Source organism: Vollenhovia emeryi, unplaced genomic scaffold (genome assembly GCF_000949405.1).
Source record: "Vollenhovia emeryi isolate VEMERY1.0 unplaced genomic scaffold, V.emery_V1.0 DF939127.1, whole genome shotgun sequence".
NCBI classification, from domain to species: Eukaryota; Metazoa; Arthropoda; class Insecta; order Hymenoptera; family Formicidae; genus Vollenhovia; species Vollenhovia emeryi.
The window spans coordinates 1,829,643-1,840,718 of record NW_011967239.1 but is presented as its reverse complement, the minus strand read 5'-3'; the positions used below and the strand labels follow the sequence as shown (position 1 = coordinate 1,840,718).

The following is an 11,076-nucleotide window of genomic DNA, read 5'->3' as shown; positions in this document are numbered from 1 at the left end:
GGACCCTTGAAGTCTTCGTTTAGCGGTTAACGTGTGAGCGCAATCGAGCCGCGGATCGGCGAATTTGTTTTACATACAACGGCAACGGCAATCCGCGGCCGGATGAAGGGACTGGAAATCGCAACGAAGGGTTTTTCGCGTTTAAGAAAATTGCATCGAAATCGCATCGACGTGTGCGGTCGGGTTCGACGAGCGCTAACGGTTTGCTTGTAACGTTATCCGATTCTCTATTTTCATCGGACAGCCCGTGCTTCCCGTTTCAGGCGACTGCATCACGACGGAATAATGAAACGCCCGACAACAAAATCAATAGTAACAGCGGTTTATGGCGATCGATACATATCCGCCACTGTTACGGGATAACAATTGTTACGGTACAGAGCGATTCCGGCACATTCCGCCGTAAATCGAGGCTTATTTTACCGATAACTCTCGTTGATATTTCCGTTATCCAAGTAAATTTGATTACGGTGTCGGGGAATTATGATAATAATTGTTATTAGGATAATATTTGTGCAACGCAATGTAAACTGTGGAAAGGCAAATTGAGCGTTTATTGGCGGACTTATCTGTTTTAATGAACGCGTGTTGCCCGTAACGCGCGATAATTATTTTCTTTTCGACAAATTCGTGTTACAATTCGAGGACTAATGACTTGCTGAAGCGAACGGCTCGAGTTTCCCCCCCTTCGTTACTTTCGAGCTTAACTTTCACAAGAGCATAACGGTAATCCCTCGCGGAAATAATACATGTCGTCTTCGCGAACGCGCTTCGATGCGACGAGGGATTATAAATTTCGACGTCGCTTTTATCTCGTGGCGCATTCGATCGATGCGATTTCTTTTTGAAGGAAATTTATTCGCGGCGTGTATGGTACGCGTGATGAGCATGAACGAGTGCATCGATTTCCGCTGAAATAGCCGTTGAAACAAGCACCGATTTTGCACAGTGGCGTAACGGGATTAACACGAATATACATACGCGCATACGTGTCAATTGCAGTTAAACTCACGCGAAAAGCGGGGCTTCAACGGCAGCTTTTTTTTTTTCGTTTTGACACTTGTACACGTTCGTCGAGCAATTGCGTGCGCTTCGCTACGCCGATGCCATCGTTCCTTAAAGTTCTCCGGCGACTGATTAATCCCTACGGGGAAATAAAAATTCGCAATACGGTTTTAACACTCATAAATTTAACATATGCATAAATTTAACAAGCGATTCGACAACGTATATATATTTAACAGCTCTTATGGAATTATTAAAAATAATACGCTCCCTTTAAACGTAAGTGGTGAATCTGTAATGACCCACTATCTCTACGTTTTATTCATATCGTCCTTTAATATATAATTCGATACAGTGTAACACATTAATTTCATAGAAATTTCCCTAAGTTCCGCGAACTCCTCGCGCGATTTATGTTCCTGACTTACGCCACTGTCGCGCACACGAGGCTCGTAAGAGGCTGAGAGAGGACTCTAGATATAACTACGAAATTGGACCGAAGCGACCAACCATAAGTTACTTGTAAGGGCGAAAATGATGTAGAAAAGTACGATCGATGTTGCACGAGACGTCCCGCCTCGCTGTCGCGGCGGGCGAGAACGGTCTGCGTGACGCTGCATGTAAATTCTACGTTAAAGCCTGGACCACAATTCGCGACTTGGCGCGTGCAAATAATCCTAATAGCTAAAAACACGTACGTATCGCTAAAACACATAACGCAGTGTCCGGCAAAAATCCACCCCCGACAGGTCGACGCCCGAGCGTTTCAAATGTCTTGGAAACGAATGCCGATACCACCGGGTACTCGATCGTTCGGCGGATTATGCACTTTGTAGTGGATAAAGTACCATTAATCGCGTATCGCGTTTCGACCGTTCGCACTGTTAACGCTAATACCGTTTATCGTTTACCGTTTCCGCGCGTTTATCGCTTATTCGTTTCGCGCCTCGAGTATTAAACAGTCGTACGGCGTGCGCGGCGTTTTTAACGATAATCAGCGTCGAAACGGGCCTGCAATTATCTGTGGAAAATCAACGGGAGGAGAATTGATGAACCGCGCGCGCATACATTTCCGAATTAACCGAAAAATGTCGCGCATATCGATAACGGGTGTCCCACGTGCCCAATCAAGTACAACGGACCCTGCTGTACCTCTGGGGTGGGCGTCCAGTATAAAAATAAATAAACTCTACTCTCTATCCTAGGAAATTCAACGACATCTCAACAGTACGTCTAGTAACATAATTGCTAATCTCGACGATATTACTTACACCTAAGTGAGGACCGAAGTCGGAGGGGGGACCGTAATCTCGGAACAGGATTTGAGCCTTGTCTCGACGGACATTGCAACTCACTCGATACGCACTACACCAAGTCCCCGCTGCCGGCTCGTCCTCGAGTATATAAAGTTACGCCGCGTTCGCGCAATTGTCACGACAAAATATCATCTATCGTTCGATATATCGTTATATATAGATATAGTATTCTATGCGCGTCTATAGTTTGTTGTAATCGTTAGCTTAGGCATCGTAATAGGTTTGTTCCTACGCGAGGATACGAAAAACACATAACACGCTGTACGAACGTAGTACCAACGGAACGAACGAAAGAAATCAGGTCACTGTCTCTCACTAAGTGATTAATGAGCTAATTATTTTAATCGGGAAATGCACGCGATTCTTCGTCGTGCTTTCGGCGAGTCGTTAACTCTAGAATGGTAACGAAATTTTTCTAAAGGCATTTCAAAACGACGCGGACCCACGTGAATTTTTGGCGAGATCTTGATAACGCGTGAAAAGAATTGTTGCATCGTTGAATATATCTTCGGCAACACGATCAAGATAGCTCCAAAAATCCAAGTGTCTTCCATTCTAGCGTTACCACTATCGACATTATCCCTCACGTTCGCGCACACAGGCACGTACACGCATCAATAATACCTGACGCGAACGGCGTTGATGATAATCCAGATATAGTTAATCAACGCAGTGGCTCACACACGACACACGCTATGTACAGGACGCACTGTACTGATCGATTATCTTTACAGACAGCCCTAAATCGCAATTAATCACGATTAAGCAATCAAGAATAGATCGCGGACGGGTCAATGGTATCTATTCTCACAATACACACATACGCATGCACACTTTTTCTCTCTCTTTCTCGTTGTAGTTTTCCCTAATTAAACTTGCACATTCGTTGACGTTTGTACGTTTGTTAGCGAAGAACGCTTATTATATGGTTGCACTGCGCACACGCGTGAACGCGGAGACGAATAATAACGTGTTTGGTATCAAGAATTGTATTTCATTTCAATTCAGCCATTATTTACCGTATCGTAACGTATCATATGTTATTATTTCACGTAAAATATGCGAAGGAAACTTTAGATCGTCGATCACATTAATCGACGCATGGCTCACATTTTTGAATATATCTTGCGCAAAAGAAATAATTATCACCTGTTTAAACTGAAGCCTGACATTTTATATTCATTTAAATTCTCATTTCATTAATTTACCTTCGTCATTTTCAACTTGGTACTCTCGGGATACCGGGATAACGTAACAATGCAGCGGTTTGGTGTTGCATAGCGCTCCGCGATTCGTATCTTTTTTTTTCCTTCTCCGTTGCTCTTTTACTATTCCATTTGCCTCAGCCCAGATACCGTGAAGCCGAGAACGACCGCCGAAATTTCCCCAATGAAAATCGGTGCGCGATTCACTCGCATCGATCGCTACGCAGCGAGGCTAGTGCATCTCGTAATTGCAGGGAGCTAAGACGGATCTCCGCCGCGCATTCTGCATTCAGCGTGCTTTCCCCATCCAAGGCTTTTGTTTACGTCAAATGTAATGCCGTGATATAACCCGGACACATAATATCGCGAGCACAGCGCGGGCACGTTTGCCATTAAACGCGGCGGTGAAAATACGATTCTCGTAAATGTGACGAAGAAGCAAGAAGGAGGTAATCGTTGACATTATCTCGGTAATCGAAATTTGTGTGCAACGTGTTCCTCGCGATATCTGTCGTAGGATAACTTAGCGAGTTTAACTCAATATGATCATATTCATACATTCATATTCCGAATTGGGTCACTTTTACATTCAAATATTCACACGTTCAAACTTGTCCAGAATTTCCTCAGTCACACGTGAGTTTCATATATATGGGCACGTGTCTCTCTGGTCATCATATGATTTATATCCGTAGCTGTCACGTTTGACTGTGACGTATGGTCGTTGTTTTTATGAAACCAGCTGTGATAGCATCGCAGTTTTAAAATATATATATAGACAAAACCTCAATTTAACTATTACACGTCACAATTCCATTGAAACTTTGGCGTTACCTGACGTGATAAGATAATACATTATTTAATTTTGTCAGAACGAAATTACTTCTCATAAAGCGAGAGCAGCAGCGATGTATTCGTCGAAGCGCGCACGATATTTCAAAGCAAGCGAGCCATGCTTTCGATATTAATTGATGCAATCTTAATTAGTTTTCGCTGAAGAATGACAGAATGTAATCGGATAATTATTTTACATTTTCGATCTCCTATATTACCGTTTTTACTTTAGATTATTTTGCTCGGTAATTTCCTGTGCGACAAATAAGGAGCGGCGAGAGCGTATTCTCGTTTTCTAGCGTTCGTTCGATTGAAAATCGAATGGGATTTTCGCTCGTTGAAATAATGGTAAACGAATAAACGACGAGTATGGAAATATCGTGGAAGGCGCGTTCCCAGCGGAGATTTATTTTTACGTTCACGTGCACGCTGACGAGCTGAGCTACAGCCTTAATTACGACACACTCACCGTACGTATTTACTCGTATTTATTTAGTAACAAATTAAGTATGGACCCGTTTTCGTACCAGTCGCAGATGCAAACACAAGAACACGATGTACCTGAAGCGAAAATTAACGGCCATTGAAATACCTTTCGTTCTCATATAGATCGCCTACCGCTGCGTTTGGTCAGATTTTCTTTTCTTTATCGGAGAAATTACTCTTATTCTCGTACGAGTATATCTATATTTACACGCACAACATATGTGTCGTACGAGTAAACGCTGCCGCTTTTTCGTCTGCTTAGAAAGCATTTACTCGTGCGACCCGGTGACTATAGGTACAGTGACTATAGGTACATAAAGAACGAATATTCACGTATGGAATTATGGTTAACGTTCATGGGTCTGACTTTCTATATGAAAACCTGTACAAATTATCCGTCCAAATGGTCAGAACTGAGAACACTTGGTTAAACGAACGTACAAGTGTCCGTATACGTGCAAAAATATGTGTTTCGTCTGTCGCGACATTAGATTTGAGCACGTTCGCGCGTCCGCGGTGAAATTTTCGTTGACGTTAGGGGCACATTTAATGTCTGATCTTTATATGTCTACAATCACTGCTCTCGGTATCTACGTATAACGCAAGATCAGCCCTTGGCGAGACGCCCTTGCGTTCCAGCGCTAGGAACGAAGCTTGTTGACGTGCTGATTTAATTGACGCATTGTTCCTTTCCTCTCCTTCCTTTCTCTCTCGGTCTATTTTTTTCTTCGACGTGTTTTGCATCGAGGCGCGATCGGTCGCGTCGTAATTGCAAAAGGACGACGCCTGGATCGAAGTCCTTTACGCAGGTTGCTCGAGACGCGTGCATAACACGCATCACACGGTACGTCGACAGGACGAGATGTACCATTAGCCTAATTATAAAGCCTCCAAATTTAGTGACGATGCATTTCGTCGCAAGCTGCAACGGCGATCCTGTGCACCGGGTATACCGCGATAAGTCGTAATTTTGGGAGCGGATTGAACCTTAGAATTGACACATTCTGCGCTTTCAACTACTTCGCGATAACTGGGGTAACGGTATATTTACATTCGACAGTATTTTTGCACGCGCACCGCTTCGTTAAATAATTAATAACTCTCGTAACGTCGGAATTTTACGCATGCAGTGCCCGCGAACGGAAGGGATCGCAGGGCGAATCGCAATTTTTACTCAGAAAGCCCGCTGACCTACTTTCGTTCAATTTAATCTGCATTCTGATCGTATCCCATCACTTTTTACATCTTATTCGGGGCAGAGGCTTTCAACTTTGACTCATCCTGTTATTCTGTTCGTCTATCATTCCTACGAAATCAGTACGATCGGTACAATATCTTTCCCTGAATCCTCGTTCTTATTCTTTCGTTATCTTTTTTTTTCCTTTACGAGGAATAGTCGAAAAACATTCTCTTAAAAAAAATGGTGGTTAATTGTCGGATCTAGAGAGAAGCGTCGGACCATTTGAGGCATTTCAACCGAGGTAAAGTTTCAGCGAGAACATTCGCGGCATATCATTAATTGGTTCGTTAATTTTTGTCCCGTTAATTGCGCTATTCCTCGAACGATAACGCGAGAATCATACTATTTACACTTGTTATCCGATAAAATCGAAGAGCGAGACGGGAACGGCAACGATCTGTGAGGGCAACGTCACGCTCAGTACAAACGTTTGTAAAAAAGTAGTACGCGTGTGCGAGTCTGTGTATCTGTGCGGTATGTGTGTAGAAACCTATTCGTAACAATTGCCTTCTGTAGTTGGAAAGTTTCACTCGCGAAGAGTACGTTAATTAGTCGATCGCGTTAAGATTGGCGTACCAGTCGATAGTACGCGGCTAGCAACTCCGAGATGCGTTTAGTTTCTTTTGAGAGTCGACGCGTTCTTTTTTATCCCGGCACATCGCAAATATTCGACAAACTATTCGAAACGAGAGCCACAAGAAGCAATTCGAACGCCGTAACGATTGGAACGAATAGAGAAGCGAGAAGTCGCGTTATAAATTTTTCGTACAAAATGCAAAGACTGAACGTCCGTCATTTGAATGATCTACATTTCTCTGGAAAACAAAGGTTGATTTGAAGAGCCGTGGCTTTTACCATTTGGCTTAGGGAGGGACAGAAAACGAGCGATAAAAAAAGATGGCATGTCCCCTTCAATTTACGTCTTCTACTTCGTGTTAGAGCATCCTTAATCAGATCCACTTACCTTCGGCTGACGCTCGACATTATCGGGAGATAACAGAAAACGATTGAGAAAACTTTAATACGCTTACGAAGTGCGGCTGTGTATTTTCGCGGGCGAGCAATAAATTCTTCGTCGCACGCGAAATTTCGCACGGGTATTATCTTCACGGCGAAGAAGATCGAATTGGGTCCGGGACAAATAGTCTCGGTATCACTTCCGTCACTAAGCGAACAGAGGAACTCGGTTGTCGCAGTCAGTTGCCGTAACTATTTTCGCCAGACTTGATTCGATGAAGCGGATTTGCGCGTTGTGTCGGCCGGCAGAAGCACACCGTCTTCGACGTCGTCGACGCCGCTCGATAAGTCGATACCTGGTTTCAGTCTTCCCCCGTGTGTCGGTTCTTCGCTCCGTGCGATTCTTCGCTTCTTCGGACGTCCGAAGTAATAATGCGGAATTCCGCGGAATCACAAGTTCTTCTCTCGTTTGGGTGAACCACAACTTTACGCGAGGCATTACGTCTTCGTAAAACTGTAGTCGTAGGATTTCCGCGAATTTTCCTCAACTTCGTGCAGCCTTCGAACATGGTTCGTCGAGTTTGTTACGCGTCGAGTTTGTCGCGGGGGCGTATCTACGTGGGAATTAACGAAGCTCGAGATCTCCAATTGTCAACAAGTCTTGTAAGAATAAATTTATTTGGAAATATTCATTGGTCAAAGTTTCCATAGTTATTCGTGGCGTGAAACAAGTAGGAATAGACTTTGCTAACTTATTTGTATTCTCGCTGGAAGTTACATAATAAAAATCAGAGAGGAAATCAATAAGGCTCTTACGTTGCCGGGTGAATTAAAATAATCGGAAGATCGATGATTACAGATCTGGGCAATTATTCACACCGAATCGATATTAAAACTGCGCTGTGGATTCCTTGGCAAATATTTCCCGGGGAAAAGAAGACGTATTGCTTGGCCGTTCTAATTCAATTAAGTCATGTACGTGCTTCGAAATTCAATTTCTACGTTTAATTGGCGCGTAAAAAGACGGACGAGTGGTATTTGCGACGAGAGCGACGAATCGGAGATCCTTGTTTCGATACGGAGTGGAGGTCTACGTATCGATTCCTTCGCAGCCGGGACGCGACTTAAATCGATACCACGACGCTTTAGGGACGAAATCCTTCGGAAAATATTCTCTGTCTCCGCGAAGACGTGCTCCAATCCAGTATCATTCTTACAAGCATTCCTCGGGTAATCTTCTTTCGCCGTTTGAAACTTTCATACCGTTTCCTTTCGCCGCTGCGGATTTTCTTTATCGCGTATCCGAATCCGGTTAAATCCACCATGAAATTATGTTAACTCTCTCACATGCATATTTGCGCGCGAGATTGAAAACAACAAGAGCGCGGGAGTGCCAATATTTTAATTTACATCTTGAAAGGATTGTGTTGCTGGAAATGATCCGTTTTCGCCGTGTGCGCACATTTAACGTTGCTTAATTAAATATTACCGCAGGATTCACTTCTCCCTCATACGCCACCGAATTAATTGGGATAAGCGAGTCACGGTTACACGCTTTCGTTCCATTGTGCTCGCTTCATCCGCCGTGAGGTAATTCCTTCGCGATCGATCTGGATCCTCGCTGATATATCTCCGTCGTGTGGAGATTTCCCCGTTCGCGGAAAATACAAAGATTCCATCCCGGGATCTTGCACGTGTCGGGAGTCGAGACCTCGATTATTCACGAAAGCGATATACCCTCGTCGACCTTCGACGGCGTTTTCCTTTCGCGACCTCGTTATCCGTTTCCCTTCGCCGTCCCCTTTCATCTCGCAAATCCTACCCCCGCGGCCAGCGTCGTCCTCGTTAACGCGGGGCAAGTTTTCGAGATTACGAGTCTCACTCTCCTGCCGGCAGTCCGTCTCCGGAGTCCTTCCGCTCCTCTCCCGTTCCTTTACGTCGCGGCATCGTTTATTCATCACAGCTCGATGATATCCGGCGCGCGAAACTGCACTTTGCTGCAATACTTGACCTCCTGCACGATCTTATTGCCACAATTGTCCAGATCGACATCACTCCGCGTGCCGTCGTCGTAATCGTCATCCTCCTCCTCCTGCAGATCCTCCAGAAACTTGCGTCTGTCTAAGCTCCAACTGCCTGCTCCGGCCGCCGACTTGTTTCTCATCTTACGAATTTTATTCTGGCGAACGGATCGCCGTGGTTATTTGTATCTGAAAGTCGAGCAAAACGAGTGCGCTTTGGAGCGTGAGTATGCTCTTATCGATCGTGGGTTCGTTGCCTCACGTATAAGCTTCATTTTATCTTATTTTACCCTTTGTGTGCGGGGTTTGAGATAGATCGAATAAAAGATGCTGTGCCGAAATCGTACCGGTTCAGGAAACGTCATTTTGCGTTAGCGATTATTGCATCCGATTGTTCCAATAATTTGCCATTTTTTTTGTGTGCGAAATACGAGCGAATTGCGATGTGGATATTTGTGCAGAGTCAAGCGTTTTACGCATCTCTCGCGTAAGCGCCGCGAATTCTCTAATCACGTCGTTATTATACATTGGGCACGCAACGCGAGCTGTGAGCGATATTCACATTTCGCCGACGATAGGAACATGATCAGTGTGCGTTTATATGATCCTCACGTTACACGACCCTTGCTACTCAGCTCTCCAAATGTATCGAATGTTGTAACACACGCAGATTGAAACGCGGTGCCGTCGGGACAAAATATTTTTCATCGTCGGGTTCGCCGTCGTAAAGTAGTCTCCATTGTTAATTCTACGAGAATCAGGTCAACACCGCGCGTTATTTTCATTATGAGTAACGTTTCTATATTTCACCAAGATTTCGTACAGCATCTATATTACATCTATCATTTCAAATTTTGAAAAAGATTAGTTTCTATTGGAAAATATTGTCGCTTATAGCTGCATATGGACAGAAATTGAAAGTTATACGAAACTTATACGTACGGATAATACATTTTATTTCTTTATTAAAAGCCACGTGTAAGTTTAATATTCACAAAAACTTGCACGTAATGGATAATTGAGGGATGTTTTCGTACAAATGATTACTAAGCACTTTCATAAATTTTATGCACGTTCCAAAGTTATATCTCGTTAGAGTGACTCGAGTAACTTGTTTTGTTCTATTGCGACTAATGCAATTGATCTTTTTTTCTTTTCGTCGTTTGTCTGAAATTGTACTTGGACAAATTGATCACTTCAAGTTTCCAAAACTCGACTTACCTTTCTGGTAAAGGGCATTCCAAAATTCTGCAGAAAGCCAAGCCGACCGCCACTATTAATATTACAAATAAAACCGCGTACGATACGCACAGATGAACCAAAGAAAAAATATAGAGCGTCTTGTGACACCACCTATTGGGCGCGTACAACGAAAGTTCGTATTCTGGCCACATTATATGCAGTATCCAGTAATGTCCTAAAACAAAAATGCAAACAAACAACAATGATTATGGAAATTCATTATCCGACTTGAAATCTAAGCGATGAAGAAGGGAGCATCACGTAGAATGTTGTTGAGTTACCAACTTATTTCATTATTCAGTTCTACCGAAAGACTTTTCCGAAACCTGTACAGAAAAATTTTCCTCCCTTTTGTTCACTCGAATTGCGGTTCGTTCTTGTGTTAGGTCTAACACATTTTTCGAAGTAACAACAACTTATGTACGTATACAGGGTGTACCGCAACTCGTGACCGAAATTTTAATAGCGTATTTCTGAGCAAAAAGTAAGACGAAAATCCTAATACGAAAATGTCGAGGCTATAATACTTTTCAAATGGGAAGCATTTATAATAGACAAATCAGGTAGTCTAAAGTTCGCGCGTTCAGGGACGGTACATTGCACAGTGATAAAGGTACTCTTGCATCTTTGCCGATATACCTCAAAAAAGTTTAGTAATTATATGTACAATAATGCTGATGTTATTGATTGAGTCATATTTAAACATGAAAAAATAAAAAAAATAAATTAAAAATAATAAATATGAGAAGTTGTCCACATGAGAAGTTGTC

General features: G+C 43.2%; 1 protein-coding gene across 2 annotated transcripts in view; it reads right to left on the bottom strand.

Moving 5' to 3' along the window:
• Positions 1-5,557: 5,557 nt before the first annotated feature.
• The window catches only part of LOC105568803 (peptidyl-prolyl cis-trans isomerase CYP95-like), a 56,038-nt gene continuing 50,519 nt past the window's right edge, over positions 5,558-11,076 (bottom strand). For both annotated transcript variants that reach the window (XM_012024769.1, XM_012024768.1), the window contains exons 7-8: positions 10,286-10,481; positions 5,558-9,253 (exon numbers count right to left, since the gene is read on the bottom strand). In XM_012024769.1, the coding sequence (XP_011880159.1) occupies positions 9,244-9,253; positions 10,286-10,481 (206 nt within the window). In that variant the 3' untranslated portion in view covers positions 5,558-9,243. The remainder of the gene's footprint in view (positions 9,254-10,285; positions 10,482-11,076) is intronic.